This window comes from Anas acuta, chromosome Z, assembly GCF_963932015.1.
Source record: "Anas acuta chromosome Z, bAnaAcu1.1, whole genome shotgun sequence".
Taxonomy (NCBI): Eukaryota; Metazoa; Chordata; class Aves; order Anseriformes; family Anatidae; genus Anas; species Anas acuta.
Genome location: NC_089017.1, coordinates 73,437,309 through 73,457,433, shown reverse-complemented (window position 1 = coordinate 73,457,433; position 20,125 = coordinate 73,437,309). Strand labels below are relative to the sequence as shown.

The window sequence follows — 20,125 nt, the reverse complement described above, 5'->3', positions numbered from 1 at the left end:
ACTAAGCTCTACATCTAAACATCTATTAAAGACCTCCAGGGATGGTGACTCCAACACTTCCCTGGGAAGCCCATTCCAGTGCCTAACAACCCTTTCAGTAAAGAAGTTCTTCCTAAGATCCAACCTAAACCTCTCCTGGTGAAACTTTAGCCCATTCCCCCTCGTCCTGTCACCAGGCACATGGGAGAATAGACCAATGCCCACCTTGCTACAGCCTCCTCTAAGGTACCTATATAGAGCAAAAAGGTCGCCCCAAGCCTCCTCTTCTCCAGGCTGACCAAGCCCAGCTCCCTCAGTCGCTCCTCGTAGGACTTGTTCTCCAGACCCCTGACTAGCTTTGTTGCCCTTCTCTAGACTCGCTCGAGCACCTCCATGTCCTTCTTGTAGTGAGGGGCCCAAAACTGAACACAGTACTCGAGGTGCGGCCTCACCAGAGCCGAGTACAGGGGGACAATCACTTCCCTAGCTCTGCTGGCCACACTGCTGCTTATACAAGCCAGGATGCCGTTGGCCTTCTTGGCCACCTGAGCACACTGCTGGCTCATATTCAGCCGACTGTCCACCATCACTCCCAGGTCCTTCTCTGCCTGGCAGCTCTCCAACCACTCATCTCCCAGCCTGTAGCTCTGCTTGGGGTTATTGCGCCCCAGGTGCAGGACCCGGCACTTGGCCTTGTTGAACTTCATACAGTTGGCCTCAGCCCATCGGTGCAGCCTATCCAGATCCTCCTGCAGAGCTTTCCTACCCTTGAGCAGATCGACACACGCACCTAACTTGGTGTCATCTGCAAACTTACTGAGGGTGCACTCAATGCCCTCGTCCAGATCATCGATGAAGATATTAAAGAGGACCGGCCCCAGCACCGAGCCCTGGGGGACGCCACTAGTGACTGGCCTCCAACTGGACTTGACTCCATTTACCACAACTCTTTGGGCCCGGCTATCCAGCCAGTTTCTAACCCAACGAAGCGTGCGCCAGTCCAAGCCAAGAGCAGCCAGTTTCTTGAGGAGAATGCTGTGGGAGACGGTGTCAAAAGCCTTGCTGAAGTCAAGGTAGACCACATCCACAGCCTTTCCCTCATCCACCCAGCGCGTCACTTTATCATAGAAGGAGATCAGGTTCGTCAAGCAGGACCTGCCTTCCATAAACCCATGCTGACTGGGCCTGATTGCCTGCTTGCCCTGCAAGTGCCGCGTGATGACTCTCAAGAGGATCTGCTCCATGAGCTTCCCTGGCAATATCTGGCTTCCCTGTCTGGATGTTTTATTCCTATGTCACTGTAGGACCACCCTTAGAACCACTTTGGAAAACTCACTATAATGATTTAACTCAAAGGGAGCACATGGTGATGCATTCTGTAAAAAAAAAGAGAATAGAGTGCTCTCCCTATGCCCACTGCTACTCAACATATTTTTCAGTAGATCCACACCTGCATTTCTTGTAATGATTTTCATACATGTACTTTGTAAATGAAGCTTACAATTCAACTGGCTGCTGTATGCTTATGTTAACTATTTCCTCCCTTCTGCCCCCTCCCCCCCCCCGCGCCAATTTTTTTTTTTTTTCCTCACAGATTTATAGAACAAAATGCTTCTGTTCAGGCCATATCTATGCCGATGACAGTACCAACCAGAGCATAGTTACATGTGAATCCACATAATGAAGGCCTGAAAAACACACACAGGCTGTTTTCAAGAACTTAAGAGCTTGGTGTTACAAAGGATTGTAAAGAGACAGTAAGAACCTCAGCTGGCTCACACTGAAGGCAATGGAAGTTTTATTCTAAATTTAAGTAATATATTACTCACTTATTCCTAGTTTATAAGAGGGACAGAACATTTTCAGGATTTTGGAAAGATATCAGCTATTTTTTACAAGAGTCCCATGCCACAGGTCCATCTCACCCAAACTCCCTTGAGGCAAAGGATGCAACAAACAAAAAAATCCAGGAAGACTTGTTATGTGACTGGGAAATGAGTGAGGCAGGGAGTCACAGCAAGAGCACTTACAAGAAGAGTTCATACATGCAAACATGACTGAAACCAACCCTCTGCCGCTTGGAAAGGCGGATAAAATAAAAATAAAAAATAAAAATAACTAAAGAAAGAAATAAACAATAATGATAAAAGAAGCAAAAGACAAGAAGGGAAAAAAAAAAAAAAAAAAAAAAGAAAGAGAGACAAATTTGGACAGAGCCAGAGAAAGAAAGAGGAAGAAATGCTATCCAAAGGATGCCAGTGTGCCTCAGTTTGACCTGAGGATTACCATTTTTTCTCTCAGCAATTCTCTGTGCGTTATAACTGGGTTCTGGAAGCCTTGCAGAAGATTGTCCCTCAAAGAAGAAAGCACAAGACATATGGTCCACCATACACACTGTACCAAATACATGTTTTTGCTCAGCAAGTGGTATCCACATTTGTGCACCCACCCTATCCTCAAATCACTCTACACTCCCCGTGCAAGCATCAAACCCTTTACCCCTCCTTATTCACGTCTTATCAGAAGTTCTTAAGAAACTGCTATGTTTCAGGACATAGATATGGAAGAAACTTTTTCCTTAAAGAGCACTGGGGCTCTGCTTGGGTATGACATTAAGAGGGATAACTCTGTGGGAGGTGTTGATAACAAGCAGATAAATTGTGCTCTGTTTCCAGCCAAGTATTCTAGCTCAAGCTCAGAAATGGATTCCTGAACCAAAACAACATTTAGCCCTAGGCGGTGGACCTTATTTATGCTCCAAGGTAATTTTTCTGAGAAATTGCTGAGCACATTTTCAAATGACTAAGCAACTGGATAACTTTCATTATCCCACAGTTTTGCTCTGCTACTGCACAATTTGCATAATTCTGAACAAATAGTCCTGTGCATGTGATGCTTAAAATCAGAATAACAGATACACTGCAAGCTTTTACACTTGAGGAGGTAGACTAATGGATTAATGACACATACAGTTACTTATGAAAATTCACTGTATTCCTCTTTCCATAACTTGAAACTAGAAAAAAATAAAATGGGCTACTCTGCTCAACATAGCTCCACATTTCATAATTAAGTAGCTGTATTTTAAAACATCACATTTCAGTTTCTGAAACAAAATTTCTGTTGTTACCTTTCTGATTTGAATAACAAGGTATTTTATGCCTACTTTGCACTTTATTAGTGTATTTTAAACAGCTCTCCATAGATCTGGTTACTTGCGCAAAGAATTGGACTGCAGCATTTATACTTTCATTAAGTTCTTGAATTAAAAGATAACATATTAAAATTGTGTCATAGGGAAGAAGGTTGTGAAGAGTGCTGATGTCAAAGCACAGAAACAGAAACAGTAAATTTTTTTTTCAGCACATTGCTTGATAACAGATTTGCACAGGGTCTTGACCAAGTATTTTATGATTACCTTTTCAAGTGTGTTATCTAAATTGACCTGTCTCTGCTTTCAGACTAATCTTTAGAATCATTAATAATAACAGCTAAAGTCAATATAAGACTAAAATTAATGAAGTCAATAGTTCTTGAGTGTTCCTAAAATTATACCCATAGCCCACTGACGTACAGCTTCTGAAAAGTGAGAGGCATAAAATCAATTTATTTTTTTTTAATTCAGCTTTATCTTCCCTACTGTTCTCTTCAGAAACAGTCATTTTTACTATTATAATGTTTTACATGACAATCATACCATGAGATTACTTCAACTCTCTCAATAAATTGACTGATTTTTGCAATTCGTATGATTGTCTGATTTCCTTATGGAACTGATATGATTAGATTCTGAGCAAAAAGGTGTGCTTATTTTGGAGTACTTGGTATCTGAGTGTCTATCATTCTAGAAAATCAGTCTTGTTCTGAATTCAAACAAAAGAGATGTTCCACTGCTGAAATTTAAGGTGAACAAGTAATGCAAAAAGTAATGCAAAAAAATCTGTCAATGCAGAAACTTAAAATATTTCCTATGTAGTTTAGGAAAAACACCTAAGCTGGCATTTCAGGCCACCAGAAACCATTTTAACTACAAACCCACGAACACTTACATTTGCTTAACATGAAGAATTTAACTACCCCGCATACTTCAAATATATGTTCAGGAGTATTTAAATTATGGTTGCCAAAGCAGAGGCTATTAAATGGTGTTTTTGTAACTTAATTTGTTTTTCTGTGTAATCATTATTTTGGAAGAACAGCAAACTTTTGAATATCCCAAGTGTATTATGAACCTGCAGGCTTACATGGATAAAACTGAAGGAGATATTGTGTTGCTATTATGCAAAAGTTTATTATGCTTTTTTTTTTCAAAATTCTCATTATTCCCTTACAAAGTTTTCAAATAGACTTGAATTTTTAATTTCTAATCTGGAACCCAGAATCCTATCTGTATGTATTGGGCCTGGCTGGGATGGAAGTAATTTTCTTCATATCAGCCCGTATGGTGCTGTGGCTTGAATTTGTGGGTAAAAGGCTGTTGGTTACACAGTTGCATTTTGCATAATGCTGTGAACAGTGCCTGTAGAGTGCTGAGGCTTCTTCTCCTTCTTTCTTAGCCCTGTCCTCCCGCTCGACTCAGTTCTGTATCTCAGTAAGAAAGGCTCAACAACGAATAGCTTAAAAAATAGCTATTTTAATAAGCCAAAATGAAAATATACAGATAATGTCCCTTCAGATGCTGGGTACCCCACATTCATGTAGCATTGAGTAGACACAGATGGATTTTCCCGGGGCACGCTGCACCAATCTGGTATGTGGAGAGGTTCCTCCCCCATCATGCTGGGTGTCTTCTATTTTGCATAACAAAAGAAACCACATCCTCCTGATGGATTGGGATGTCCTTTCCGACACCACTCATCCTAACATAAGGGCTTTTGAAGTCTCATGTACAAAGCCCCAGCAGAGTAGACATGACTGTCCAAAACCACTAACTCTGCCACACAACATCTTCTGCAAGGCTCCCAATACACCTTCAGCAGACCGGTAGGAAGAAAGCAAGTTCTGGTAAGCAGGTATGTGCTATCTAGAAAAAGAGACCAAACAGAAAGGTAAGTAACCAAATGTCAGTGTGATATATGGAGTAATAATTCATGTCAAGAAGATGGTTGATGTTAATAAAGAAGGGGGAGATGTGGAAGTGTGGCCATGGGGGTTGACAAGTCCCATGACTGATGATAATATCAAATTCTTAACGATGAGGCCATCAGGAATGTAAAGAGTTTAGAGGGAACCAAGAAGGGTGATTCAGGAGATGCCATGCAGTCTCAGGTTTCTTGTTCTCCTGCTGTTAAAGCATGGAAGTTGCTGGGGGTTTGCTGTTGCCGGACAAAGTTGTTTGACCAATGAAAAGTCATTTGAAAAGAACTGCTGTGGGGTGAAGGGTATAAGAGGGGAGCCTGTCCTCAAGATGAAAATGCAACACTATATAATGAAGTTATGTCACCAATAAAGAAGTAGGAAAAAGGAATGAATAGGACAGGCTAGCAGAACAGGGACCAGGACAGGAACAGGCACATTGATTGCCTCATGAAGATAGGTTCGACCAAACTCAGCAAACCACTCAGAGAAGCTTGCACAGAAAGTCGCTGGAAATGGGTGCACCGGAGCTGGGAAGAAGCTCAAGCTGAGCGAAGCGGACCCGCACACACAGCTGCCCCTCACTGGTAAGCAGCTGCGCATTATGGGGAATCATACGTCCTTAGGAACAAAGACCTGAAATATGGGACCAAACTGAGGTCAAGGTGTGGGACTCTGCAACTAAAAATGACAAGGTTGCAGTGGGATTGCTCGGCACGTGGCAAGCAGTCTCTGAGGTGTTAAAGAGCCCTGTGGGCATGGACATTAATAGTAGTAGACTTAAAGGATTGTTTGTTAAACGCTTGCCAGAATTCGGAAAATTTTGCCATGTTTATGTTATAATTGATACCTTTTCTGATTGTACATATGTATAGGTGTACCCAGGTTTCTTATGAATATGTAAAAGCAATGTTCTACATGGATATATATTCAGAAGGTTCAATGTTAGTGTGTGCCTGTTGGTGGAGCGTAGACTCCCTGTGCATCCAGCACTGTTTACTTGCCTTTTGTAAACATTACTAAATTCAGATTGAGTTGTGTCTTCATTTATAACATCAGTGTCATTGGCTTGCCTATATACACTAAACCACATAATTATCTAAAATGATAGCAGCAACAGGGAAAATATACAAAGTTCTGGGGAGAACCATATGATGGGTGAAATGATGGGACCAGCTAACATGGTGTGTTGTTAAGTCACCTTCACTGAGACACTGATGAAGACTATATATACATCAACTTCCAGGGTACAAGTTAGCAATTATGAAATAGATCCTAAATTTACATAGGAGAAAAGACTAGAAGAACCACTGGAGGGCCCTTTGTTCTCAAATGCTTCTCTGAAAACTCATGGAGTTTTATTTAAATTGGCATAACATGTATTATTCCCTGCTTTTTTTTTTTTTTTTTTCCCTTAATGTATTATTATTCGATGTTGATGAATTATATGGCTTTATAGTTACATGGATGAAAACAAAATAGTGAAATGCATTGGGATAAGGAGAGGTATTTTTTGATGTCTGCACGCTTCCTGATATTTTTGAGAAGGTAAAAAAAAAAAAAAAAAACAGGAATTTGCATTTTATAGCTATGCATTATTGTATCAAAAAAATGTAAAAGTAAGGCTGACCACGGCATAGGGCAGGGCAGCAAGTCCTTTTGGTACATCATCACAAGAAAAAAAGGGATTCTTTATTTTCGGGGTTTACTGTAACAGCAGGTATTTCGTGGCACGCTGACTCTGGGGCACACCCCAATTCCCTTCCTTGTCAAAGTTCACGTATAATTATGTGTAAAGACGCCGAAACAGGCTAACGACTGTGGCTAGTGCCGTCCTGTGGTAGAGGTGTCGGCAGTCTTGGCACCCACACATCCGAATATTCCCTCTCCTTCCACACATACCCCTCTGCTTAACTACTTATTGTCACGTTTTACTTCACTTTTTGGTGTCTGTGCCACCCCCCGGGCGGCGCACCGTGCCCTGACCAACCCCGCCTCACCCTCCTTCCCGCCCCGCCTCCGCCATCTTCCCGCTCCGCCCTCCCTCCCCGCCATGCGCCCGCCATCTTCCCGCCCCCCCCCCCTTCCCCGTGCCGCCGTGAGGGTGGCGGCCGCTCGCCGCCGCCATGTTCCACAGCAGCACGCAGCGCCGGCACTGGACCTTCGGCAGCGAGGAGGAGCTGGCTCGGAGCCGAGCCGAGGCCAACCGCAAGTTCCGCAGCCGAGCGGCGGCGAACGGGAAGGTGCGGGGCGGGGTGGAGGGGGAAAAGGCGGCGGCGGGGCTGTGGGGCTGTGAGGGGAAAGGGGGTGCCCCCCCCCCCCCCTCCCTTCCCGACCCCCCTCCGCCATGTCGCATCCCCGCGTCCCCTCACAGGTGGTGCCGAGCGAGCTGTGCCTGCTGGAGCCCCAGGAGGAGCTGGCGATCTGCAAGTACTACGAGAAGCGGCTGCTGGATTTCTGCGCCGTCTTCAAGCCCGCCATGCCGCGGTCGGTGGTGGTAAGCAGGCGCCGCGGCCCCCGGCGCCCTGCCGGCTCGCCTCAGCACGGGTGCCCCGCTGTTACGCCTTTCCCCTGCCGTCATCGAGGAGTGGAAGCCAACCCGGAGCTTTCCAGAGATACAATTGACGATACAAATGTTTCAGTTAATTGGAATTGATTGCAGTGAGTCAGGGATACAGTAAAACCGCCTGGCTGCTGCAGGGGGGGGTCCCAACGCTGAGGTGTGTGGTCCCCGGTTGTTTGTGCAGCGCTGGTGTGTGTCTGAGCGCTGGGAGCTGGTCTAAAAGTTTAGACCCTGTGACTAAGAGCACAGTCCGATCGCTTCCTAAATTCAGACAGGCTCGGTGCCGTGACTGTGTCCCTGGGGAGCCTGTTCCAGTGTGCGACCACCCTCTGGTGAAGAACCTCTTCCTGATGCTCAGCCTAAACTCCCCCTGCCTCAGCTTAGCACTGTTCCCAGGGTCCTGTCACTGGTGTTTACAGAAAACAGGTCACCTGCTGTCATCCACTCCCCCTCATAAGGAAGTTGTAGGCCACAATGAAGTCCCCTCTCAGCCTCCTCTTCTCCAGGCTGAACAGGCCCAGTGCCCTCAGCCGCTCCTCATACGTCTTCCCCTCTAGGCCCTTCACCATCTTCGTTGCCCTCCTCTGGGCACTCTCCAGTAGTTTCACGTCCTTCTTGTGCTGTGGTGCCCAGAACTGCACACAGTACTCGAGGTGAGGCCGCACAAGCGCAGAGCAGAGCGGGACAATCACCTCCCTCGACCTACTAGCGATGCCGTGCTTGATGCACCCCAGGACACGGTTGGCACTCCTGGCTGCCAGGGCACACTGCCGGCTCATATTCAACTTGCTGTCAGCCACAACCCCCAGATCCCTCTCTGTGGGGCTGCTCTCCAGCGTCTCATCGCCCAGTCTGTACATATAGCCAGGGTTGCCCCGTCCCAGGTGCAGGACCCAGCACTTGCTTTTGTTAAACTTCATGTGGTTGGTGATCGCCCAGCTCTCCAATCTGTCCAGGTCTCTCTGCAAGGCCTTTCCACTCCCATACAAGTCCACAACCCCTCCAAGTTTGGTGTCATTGGCAAACTTGCTCAAACCACCTTCTAGTACATCCAACTCATTTATAAAGACCTTGAAGAGGACTGGCCCTAAAATGGAGCCTTGAGGGATCCCACTAGTGACCATCCACCAGCCAGATGTGGCCCCATTTACCACAACCCTTTGAGCCCTGCCCGTCAGCCAATTGCTCACCCACCATATGATATTTTTGTTAAGTTGTATGCTGGACATTTTGTCTAGTAGGATCCTATGGGAAACCGTGTCAAAAGCCTTGGTGAAGTCCAAAAAGATCACGTCAGCTGGTTTCCCTTGATCGACTAGATGGGTGATCTTATCATAAAAGGAAATCAAGTTTGTTAGGCAGGACCTACCCCTCATGAACCCTTGTTGGCTGGGACCAATGACTGCATTGTCCCCCAGGTGTGCCTCAATAACTTCAGGGATCATCTTCTCCATAATTTTACCAGGAACTGACATGAGACTGACAGGCCTGTAATTGCTAGGGTCTTCTTTCTTGCTCTCCTTGAAAATTGGCACAGCATTTACCAGCTTCCAGTCTACTGGGACCTCTCTAGATTCCCAAAATCATTGAAAAATAATTGAGAGAGGTCCTGTGATGACATCAGCCAGCTCTTTAAGCACCCTGGGATGGATCCCATCCGGACCCATGGACTTGTATGGATCCAGGTGGAGCAGCAAATCCTGCACATGTTCAGGGTCAGTTGGGAGTTTTCTGTTTGCATATCTAAGAAAACCTTTTTTACTGTCTCCACAGACATGGCCAGCTTCAACTCTAGTTGGGCTTTGGCCACATGAATTTTCTCCCTCTAAACACGAACAGTGTCCCTGTATTTCTTCCTCATTGCCTGACCCTCCTTCCAGCAGCCATACACTTTCTTTTTTCACCTACACTCCAGCAGAAGATCCCTGGTCTGACAGGCCGGCCTTCTGCCCCACCTGCCTGACTTCCAATATTTTGGAATTGCCTGATCTTGTGCTTTTATGATGCAGTGCTTAAAGATTGACCAGCACTGATGGACGCCAACGCCTTCAAAAGCAGTTTCCCAGGGGACCTTGCTGACTAGTCCCCTGAGCAGCCTGAAGTCCGCTTTCCCCATATCCAGGGCTGAAGTTTTGGTGGCAGTTTTCCTTCTGTCACCATAAATTCTAAACTCAACCACTTCATGGTCACTATGACCGAGGTGGCTGCCAATTGCCACATGTCCCACAAGACCCTCTCTGTTCTCCAGCAACAGATCTAGGAGGGCACCTTTCCCTTAGCTCCTGCACCACGAAGTTATCATCGAGGTGCTTTATGAACCTCCTGGACTTGCCATGTGGTGATCCCAGTTGATGTCTGGCAAGCTGAAATCCCCCATAAGGACAAGGGGAGTTGATCTTGAGGCATCTCCTAGTTCTGCAAAGAACAATTCATCGGCGTTGCCGTCCTGGCCGGGTGGTCTGCAATAGATTCCCACTACGACACCCCCTTTATTTGTTCATCCCTTAATCCTTACCCACAGGCTCTCAGCTTTGCCATTCCCGACGTGAAGCTCCACGCAGCCCAGCCCATGCTTCACATACATCGCCACCCCGCCTGCCCTGATGCTATCAAGTAGTTGCTCCAAAGCCCTAAAGTCCCTTTTGGTCGCTCTGGGACTTCTCATTGCTACCTTGTCATGACCAGCAGCAGGTAGCAGTCAGTGGGCTGTGCCAGGCGCGTGACTTCCTTAGCTAAGTCTCTCACCCAAGCCCCAGGGAGACAACAGAGTTCCCCATGGGTTCGGTCCGGTTGGCATATCGGGCCCTCTGTCCCTTTCCAAAGGGAGTCCCCCATGCCTTAGGCACCCTCTCCAACTGGGACGGGCTTTCGTCTCCTTCATGGTTCTGGCTATGGTTCTCTGGAGCCTCCTGCCTGTTACCTACGGGTATCATGATGAATGTATCATGATGAAAAGCGCATTTACTAGGCACCAGTAGGCTGCCGCCAGATGCTGCATGAAACCTGACCTTATATTTGGGAATTGGCTGCCCTAACTCAGTGTGCTGAGTCAGACTTGCCAAGTAACAGGTTTGCAATACCTGATCTCATGCTCGTGGGGCTCAGATCAGTGGGGAGTTCAGCGCTGACAGGCTGAGGTACTTGCAGACACCCAGAGAAGTGTCACTTTTAAACATGCAGGGAAATAGACCGTCACTGTTAAATTTTGTGTCAGTGTCAGATTCTTACGAAGATGCCATCGACTTTTTGCGCAGTCTTCTTAAACATATGTCTAAAAATGGCAGGAAAGACAACCAAACTACAGTTCTGTAAGCTTATTACACCCACAGATGTACTAGATTTGGGAACGTTTAATGGCACGGCATTTGCGCCTGTATTGTGTCCTGTATGCCTGTAGTATACATTTACACTTGTTACTGCTGTGTGATCTTATTTCATTTTTTCTCAATCTATTTTTGCTTCTTACTTTTCCCTCCTCTTTTTTTTTTTTTTTTTTTAATATAGGGAACAGCTTGCATGTATTTTAAACGCTTTTACCTGAACAACTCAGTGATGGAGTATCATCCTCGGATAATAATGTGAGTTATCAACACACCTTGCGTTACCATATCGATTAGAACATTAGAAGTATACTCAGCATTTGTTACAATATTTAATCTCTGTTTTTTTTTTTAAATATATGTAAAGACCTAGTCTGGTCACCTTCTGTTTCTGCTCGGAAAAGTTTGTGTTCTATAGATGGTACTTTGAATATTAAAAAAAATAATTCTGCACAGAACTTCTCATGAAAACATATGCCAATATGAATTATTTTTTTTCCTTTTATCCTTCTCAAGGCTAACGTGTGCGTTTTTGGCGTGTAAAGTAGATGAATTTAATGTGTCCAGTGCACAGTTTGTTGGTAACCTTCGAGAAAGCCCTGTTGGACAGGAAAAAGCTCTTGAACAGATACTGGAATATGAACTGCTACTCATTCAACAGCTGAACTTCCATCTTATCGTGCACAATCCATACAGGCCGTTTGAGGGATTTCTAATTGATATTAAGGTAATAATGTTTTATGTGCTACGTACTTCATATGCTAATGTAAGACAAATGTTATGATGGCTTATGATAGAAAAAATAAGTGTGCTTTTAATGATGTTGATTGTAAAGGGATAGGTGTTTGCCAGGAGGTCTGTTTTGTTGTGCTTTTTAAACATCATTTAATTTGAACAAGATGGCCAGCTACTCTTTTGCTCTGTAGTACATTGTTGAGTTTGGTGTTCTGAGCTGATGAGTGGAAGTTCAGGAACAGCTACTTACTTTCCTATTCGTTTTCTAGACCCGTTATCCAATGCTGGAGAATCCTGAAGTGTTGAGGAGAACAGCTGATGACTTTCTCAATCGAGTGGCTCTGACAGATGCATATCTACTCTTTACCCCCTCACAGATAGCTCTCACTGCTATCCTATCTAGTGCTTCAAGAGCAGGAATTAACATGGAGAGGTAGTCTTTTTGTTTCTTTGGAGGGATTTATTTGCTACCTGTATAAAACTTTACTGTAGATATTCTTGACTAGTAGAATTATGCATTTACTTGGTAGTTAACAGTCTGCTGCATTAAGCATGCTTCAAAACTAAAACTGTAGTGATTTCTTTGTCAACTTTTGAAAAGCAGGAGCTATGCAGTTAGTTGGTGTCTGTTTTTTATATTCCTTTGAAATGTTTTTTTTGCTTCTTCCAAAGTGATGGCTTTGCCCTAATTAGAGCAGAATAGGATTTTCAGAGTGAAGAGACTGGAAATGCAGTAGAAAGTGAAGGTATGAAACATAAAAGAATCACTGAAAGAAAAAAGTTAGATTTTTAAGAATTTCTAAGATACCAAAGATTTTGGAGTGAAATAGTGTTTCTCTGAACTGATGGCTATTAGCCATGCCCAAACTGTAAGTGCTACACTTGGTTGGTACAACCATCAGTGTACACAGATATGAACTAATGATAAGTTCATTCAGTGATAAGGTGCTCTTAAGTAACTCGGTATCTTTTCTGTGGCCTTTTTCTGTTTTCACTTGTTTCTAGGGCTTTGAAAGCCCTTGTTTCAGGGCTTTGATACCAACCCTGAAAGAGTTTATTAAAGCCATTCTGTTTACAGAGTCTTCCACAGCGTGGGAGAATGCTCTTCAGGATTCACTGTTTTCTCAGAAGAGTGTGCCAGCGTTCAGGTGCTTATTGCAACTTGTCGATCTCATTCCTGAGCGTATTTTCTGTACTCCATACATCAAAACTCAGAAAGCTTGGCTATAAAGAGAAGTAGAGTAGTTTGTAGGTAGCATGTGATTCAAGTTATGTGAGTTTTGTCTACTCATAAAAAAAAAAAAAACGAATTCTTTGTCACCCGTCAGCACCTACAGTTGCTACAACCTTGTCAGTCACTGTTTCGCATCAGCTTCAGCTGCTGCACACGAGAGAAGCTGCAGCACGGGTCTTGAGGGCCTGTGAGTAGGGGTCCCTGCATTGGCAGGACAGAGCTGGGTTAGAACACAGAGGCTTGAAAATCTGTGGGTCCCAGACGTCAGTGTGTATAAATCTGTGCTCAAGACGTTACAGTTTCAGGAAAAACAACAGCAACTGGTCTCTCACAAGTAATGGCTACCAGTTAGTCTCTCATTAGGGTGTCAGCAAAGGGCTCGTGAAGTTATCTGAGCAGTGGCTCTAAGTGAGTAGCTGCCAGCTTGTAGCAATTAACATCATCTTCCTGGTGGCTGGGGCCTCAAACTGTGAGCTGTAGCTGACACAGCTGAGTGTATCTGTATTATAAATAAGTTTTCTCTTCACACAGATTGGTAACACTTCAAGAGTCCTTGTATTTTACATGCAAGTTTTCTTCCCAGCAAGGGATAAACTGTTTTTTTTTGTAGATCTTGACAAGGATTATTGCTTATATATCTTGTGGTTTTAACCAGCTGGTGTGTGGGGTTTTTTTTCTTTTTTTTTTTTTTGGTTTGTTTTAAGATTTGGAAGCATAAATGAACAAGTGCTAAAGCTGAAAGTGAGATTAGTCTCTAAACTTTTCGTATTTTTACTCGGAGGTCCCGTATCGTGTGTTCAATATTCTGTTTCATAGCTTCAGTTTTCATCTAAATTCACTTAAATCTTAAGTTCCTTTTTTTTTTTTTAAACACTGGAATGTGATAAATGTCTGTGTAATGGTGTTCCTCAGATGTGCTCTTTTAATGTGTTACTAAAAGGAACTTTGAATCTGAGGAACAGAAGAATGCTGGAAGTGAAGGACTTGCTTCGTCATTTGCTTGTCACTTGATAGCAGTTCCGCAACAAAAGTGTTCTTACTAAGTCTAATCATAATGCTTTAGCAGATGGAGATAGGTGTTTTATTAACTAATGGTAGCTGTCACAAGTAATTATGACACTTTATTTTAGGAAATTATTCTTTCATTTCTCCTTACAGTTACTTGTCAGAAAGCCTTATGCTGAAAGAAAACAGAACATTCTTGGGCAAGTTACTAGATGGCATGAAATGTAAGTAAACATTGGAAAAAAATGTGAGAAACTGTCTTTCTGAAGGAAAACAAACATACAAAACAAAACAAAAAGAAAAACATGATGTTTTTCCAAACAACAAAACTTTTAAGCAGAAGAGTGTGCTTCCAATGGTTTTGTTCAGCTCAGGGCTTGCATAGGGTAGGTAAAATGTTGGCAGTACAACGAACTACTTACTAGTTATATGCAGGGGGAGAAAACACTCAGACTTACCTTTGTTATTAAATTAAATCAAAACGGTTAAGAGCCTGATGCTTTGCAAATCATATATGTTGTACTGATTTTTTTAGTAACTGATTTGCATTCAAAAGTGAGAAATCTGTTTTGGGCACTAGCTAATGTTTTTGTGTGAGTTTGGATGAGTAACTTCTTTTCAGTCACGATGACTTGAGAGTACAGCTTCTGACAAAAGCTGCACATAACCACTTCTACCACCAGAGGGTGACTTTTGTAAGCTGAGTGATCTGCCAGCATTTGAACACCACTTTTACTTTGTAGCTAAAAGGTGTTTCAAAAGATGTTCTGGTTTTATGTTTAGATGTCTAGTACAAAACAGCGACATATATAAAAAACAGAACAAAACATGAATGCTGGCATGGTTTAGCTGTGACAGTGGGGAGTACAGTATGCTGATCATTATATTAAATGACAGTCGAGGTATGGAATTTTAAGAAGGCAGTTCTTTAATATTCTAAGCTAATGCATGTATTTAAAATGGAGAGTGCTAGCATCGAAAAGAAAAAATCCAGTCTGTTGACTAACCAGACTTCGGTGGTGAATATATCATATAAGTCAGCAGGGTCTACAAATTCAATTTAAATTGAATTTGTGAAGTTTGAGGTACTCTTACCTCTGTCTTCTGCTAACAAACCTAGGCATCAGGTTTCTTTTAGTGAAATGCAGAAGGAACTCTGGGATCGCATTTTCAGTTGCAGCTTTGTGGAAGATAGCATTACCCTAAAGGCAGCTCTTCGTAAACGTGGCTGGCAGAAAATTTTAAAGCAGCTGAGATGTTAAATCTGTAAGTGGTTTGTTTTGCATAGAACTGGTGGTAGAGAAGGTCTTCTTTCTTGTAGGGTACTTGTAAATTTAATTTACATTCATAAAAGACAGAAACTGTTTTTAAGACTAGGATACAGTGCTAAATACGAAAAACATCCATCTATTTTGAAAGTCACTGGCAAAGGAATGTGAACACTGTAATTTGCCATGATGAAAACCAAAAAATGTGATACTGGCAACTTATTTCAGTTGTAGTCCTTTGTGCTGAGCTTCTGCTGATCCTTGATGCTAATTAGAATTAATCCTCTGTTTTTAAGATGATAGTCAAGCCTTGTGTGTAATCTTGGATACTCCAAGGTTAGTGTGCTGCAAGTGATGGGAAGTTGTGTAAGCAAATAGTTTGGGAGTTGGAGAAGGTCAGAACTTGGAACATCTGATGGTTTGACAAATAAAAGTAGGGATTTTAGTTATAAAGCTTTCTGTTAAGTTGGTAAAACTTGCCTTACAGTGTCTTGAAGTCTGTTTGGAAAATAGATGTGATGTTTTCAAAAGCTAGCAGAGATGTGAGGGAAAAGAGAGAAACTGTTGCCTCAAGGTTAAATACAAGGGATAAGCAGTAGCAGGAGCCACACTACTGATTGATACTGACGTTGTGTAATTCACAGGGTGGAGCAGAAATTACTTAGTTTGCTTAGAGCTGTGTTGTTGCCACTGTAGGCATGAAAAATCTTATAAAGAAATATGAACTGCCAAGGCCTGAAGAGATTGCTGCTCTAAAACAGAAATTAGAGAAGTGTCACAGTCCGGAGTTTTCACTTAATTCCAACATGTAAGTAGATACTATGTAATTTGTTAAATTTCAATCTTTTTTAATGCTGTGGAAACACTGACTGATCTGTGAGTGAATGAAAATGAAAACGTGTCAATGCAAACATGAGGGTGCCTGTTCAAAGTCTTGGTTCTCAGGTTCACACAGTTCTTCTGTAACATCCAGATGTTCCTCTATGCTGATTAGCACAGCAGGCCTCAACGGTGGAAGATAAGGATATAATAGGAAATAACAGGAAATAAGGAGACAGACTCTGGAAATGAATAACTAAACCTACTTTTTTTTCTGGACGGTGGTTAGGAAGAAGAGGAAAGGTTGTGAAGATGATGACTATAACGCAAAAAAGCCGAAAATTGATGAGGTTAGTAACTGTATGGTACAAATACTTGTTTTTCCACTCTAATGGTTGATGAAATTGACACAGCCACTGACAAACTTCTGCCACTGATATTCTTCTACATATTGCTCAGAGTGTTTTTCAGCTCATTTTTAAAATGAGCCAGAGTTACTGCAGGCCTGCATTTGGGAGTGTTTTTAATACTCATATTTTCTGTGCGGAGTGGGAAGAACATACAGACCATCCTTCGTGCTCTTCCTAGTGCTTTTGGAAGTCTCTTGACAAACCACAGTACAACATGAAGCTTAGTACTTCTACTCCACTGTCTGAAACTCTGTGATACCACTGAGGGAAAACAGCTGTTAAACAGGCTTGGAATACCATGGTGAAAGTCCTGGTTTTGGAAGGCCAGGAACTGAAATCCTAACTGTGCAGGTAGAAATTCACTGCTCAGGATTCAACCAAAGGAGTATGATGAAATATGTGGAGGTGCCTGCCTGATGCATAAGCTTTAGGTAGTGTTTTTCAGCTGGCCAGTGTTTGTGAAACTGTTTCCTTTTACTTTGGCTTCTTGAATAAGGTGGAAGTAGCTGCTTTGCTAGCAAGGCTTGCAAACAGTGGAGATGAGTAGCTTGTACCTCAGATTGTGAGTCCAGGTATAAATATGGTGGGGAGGGTAATTTAGCAAATGAAAACAGAGTAGGGTAATCCTTCATGATCTAATCTGAACACCTTTCATAACTTTCAGTTGTAATATTGTCTGGAAATTGTAGACAACACTGCTACATTCTGGTGGAGGAATAGCTTTGTAAGAAACCCTTTTTAATGGAACTTTTATTGATGCTGAAGACCTTGTACATACAGAGAGTGATCTGTCATCCTTACCATAAAATGCATGCTTTTGTTTTTTAAATAGCAAGACTAGTTGAATTGGGTTGGCAGTGTGCCCTCACTGCTAAGAAAGCTAACAGTATTCTTGGCTGCAGTGGACAAAGTATGACCAGCAGGTCAGGAGAGGTAATCCTTCCCCTCCAGTCTGCACTCATGGGGCTGTACTTGGAGTCCTGTGTCCACCAGTACACAAGGATGTGCTGGAAGGAGCCCAGCATAGGGCCACCACGATGATCAAGGGACAGGAGGAGAGGCTGAGAGAGCTGGGAATGCTCGGCCTCGAGAAGGGGATGCTCAGGGGGATCTCATCAGTGTCCATAAATACCTGGAGGGAGGATGCAGTGAAGACAGTGCCAGGACAGCAGGCAGTGGGCACAAACAGGGTCAAGGAGGTTCCCCTGAGCACCAGGCAGCACTTCTGTGCTGTGCAGGTGGCTGAGAACTGGCACAGGTTGCCCAGAGGCTGTGGGGCCTCCTCCTGGGGGATCTTCAAAAATCACCTGGATGTGGGCCTGGGCACCCTGCTCTGGGTGGTCCTGCTGGAGCAGGGGTGGGACCAGATGAGCTCCTGAGGGCCCTGCGAACCTCTACATTTCTGTGATTCCGTGAATTATATAAATTATCACAGTGGATTCTAGTTAGTCATTACAGCACCAACTTGAAAAACAATCTTACTGTGGTAAAACCATAAAATCGTAGAATAGTTTCAGTTGGAAGGGCCCTGAAAGATCAGATAGTTTTACCTCACCTGGCCAATGAAATGTGGAACCTCAAGCACATTTTATGGGAACTCTTTAATGCCGAAAAACGTTGTCTTATGCCCTCTAACTGCTAGTCTTCATGGAACATACAGCAACTGGCAACTGTTAAATTGTCATTTTCATGACTTTTTCACGTTCTTGCAAAGTGACTTAGAGAATAGTTCCAAATGAACTGTGGAGACTTACTCCCCAGTTTAATTTGAAGGGATCTTACTTCAGCTTACTTTAGTTATGTTGATACCTGTGTTTTGAGGCAGTTCTGATTAGCGGGGTTTCTTAAGTAGTATTCACAATATTTTTTCCAAAGGAATATACGTGATTGGATAAATTGACATAGTGTGCAGCATTTAATGATCCCTTCTTAAACAGATCTAACAGCTATTGAAACTTTAAATACTGATGTATCTGAACTGCCCAGGGTTTGTACTTTTTCATTTGTGAGTAATTACCACGTGCAGGCACATACTTGAAATAGCCAGGACACAAAGGAAAAAGTAGTATTTTCAAAGTCTCTCATATATGCATACTTTCCAAGTCTTGAGGTTTCAGTAATGTGCAGCCAGCTGATATCAATTATATCTTTAAGCAATTAGGCTATGATAGACAAGTGCACATTCCATGAAGATTTTTTTCCCCCAAAATTACTAGTTTATAACTGAAGTTAGTACTAATACTGAAGCCATGAGTGGCACGGCAAGCCCATCAATTTGCAGTGACAGAAGAAATGCACAGGCTACTGACTGACCGTTGATGACTCAACTGCAACAGTAATGAAGCCGTAAAGGGGGCCAGTTATTAGTAAAAGACTGCAGGATGAGCTCCCCTGGAAATCTCTGAAAAGGTGTTTGTAATAAACAAGGACAAACTAAACCTCAAACAGGCAGTGAGAATGGGCTGCTGAAACGACCTTCTTGATTCTGAGGCTGGGAATGGATAAGTAGCTTCAAGGTTAAAGCGCTTAGTCACCACTAGTTAAAGTATTTCTTAATCTGTAGTCCGTTTGTGTAACGGTGCTGTTATGGACTAAATCCTCATCATAAAAAAACTAAGGGTTTTTGTTTGTTTTTCTCCTTCTTTGATAAGCGCTATAGCATGCTTGCAGAAACAAGCTGGGGTCTCTCCCTTGAGCCTTTCAGTTGTGTTTTCTGGGTTAAGCCACTGCTGGCTGAAAACAAAATCTTTTCCTCTGATGTGTTTATGTATGTGACCGAGTTCTCGCTGGTTTCATCATCCCTACAGAAGATAGCATAGTGGGTGGGTGTAAAGGGAGAGTTACAACAGTTTTAATGAACTAGGGAATCAAAGTTTAAGTGCAGTCTTACAACAAAATAGGGGAAACGTCTTAAACTGTTCTCACATTTAGCAACATAGGAAGCTTGAGCAGAAATCTGGGATCATTGGGAGTTGCCAGGAAATGAAATATCCTTTCATCTTTTTCACTAATTGTTACCAATAGTCTTAGGTCAAGCACATCATGACAGTGTGGGAGGGAGCCTAATGAATGTGCTTCTGTGTAGGACTTGCATGAATTTGTATTCAGCTTTTCCGTGTTGACTGACATTCTTACTGGTTGTCAGAAGTAGAACAGTCCCTGTATTGTCGTACACCAGTCCTGGAAGAAATACATGCATGTCAGGTAAAGTGGACAGTCAAACTAAGTTTTAAAATCCGTTTAAAGTTGCTGTTTCAATCTTTTACTGACAGTAGGCACAGTCTAAGAGGTCAAAGTGAAGTTACTTGTATTACTTGAACTCTTTTCAGCTGGCACACATAAGGGATGTTACCCTGATACCACATGCAGCAGTACCAGCTGGTCCATGTTCCTGCACAGCTTACTTTCTGGCCGTGCTGCTCAAGGCATTGCTTTTTTCCTTCCCTTAGGAAGAATGTACCGATGACGAGTTTGCGGAGTTGGTGTAACCCCGAAGATGGAATCCTATCACTGCAGTACCCACTGTCTTGTGACGCGTGAACGTGTCTGCCAAAGGTTCATTAGCCTGTGTTAGCACGAGGTATTTGCTCTGTTACTATTTAATATACTTGCAATAAAGTGTTTTATATACTTCAGTTTTAGTTAATTGTAGCTCCGTTATAAAACCCTCATCCATTTAAGGTCAAATATCAGTAAGAAATGCTCACTTAGACAAA

At 43.1% G+C, this 20,125-nt stretch overlaps 1 protein-coding gene across 3 annotated transcripts; it reads left to right on the top strand.

Annotated features, from left to right (window-relative positions):
• Positions 1–7,116: 7,116 nt before the first annotated feature.
• On the top strand, positions 7,117–20,044 carry CCNH (cyclin H). Of its 3 annotated transcripts, XM_068667954.1 has the most exons (9): positions 7,118–7,298; positions 7,430–7,552; positions 11,123–11,196; positions 11,455–11,665; positions 11,943–12,106; positions 14,066–14,136; positions 15,877–15,988; positions 16,289–16,349; positions 19,859–20,044. In XM_068667954.1, the coding sequence occupies exons 1-9, from the start codon at positions 7,182–7,184 to the stop codon at positions 19,895–19,897; spliced, it is 972 nt and encodes a 323-aa protein (XP_068524055.1). In that variant the 5' UTR covers positions 7,118–7,181; the 3' UTR covers positions 19,898–20,044. The 3 variants fall into 3 exon arrangements, 2 of the variants coding, with proteins under 2 accessions (XP_068524055.1, XP_068524056.1); XR_011091462.1 differs by lacking the exon at positions 19,859–20,044 and having other exon boundaries at positions 7,117–7,298; positions 15,825–15,988; positions 16,289–16,350; XM_068667955.1 differs by lacking the exons at positions 7,118–7,298; positions 7,430–7,552 and adding an exon at positions 8,488–9,333.
• Positions 20,045–20,125: the final 81 nt, after the last annotated feature.

Bases quoted from the DNA above. Each gene is read 5' to 3' on its own strand.
- CCNH (XM_068667954.1), top strand. From the start codon at position 7,182: ATGTTCCACAGCAGCACGCAGCGCCGGCACTGGACCTTCGGCAGCGAG. The intron at 11,666-11,942 runs GTAATAATGTTT...TTCGTTTTCTAG, and splicing joins GATTTCTAATTGATATTAAG to ACCCGTTATCCAATGCTGGA. The intron at 14,137-15,876 runs GTAAGTAAACAT...TTGCCACTGTAG, and splicing joins GTTACTAGATGGCATGAAAT to GCATGAAAAATCTTATAAAG.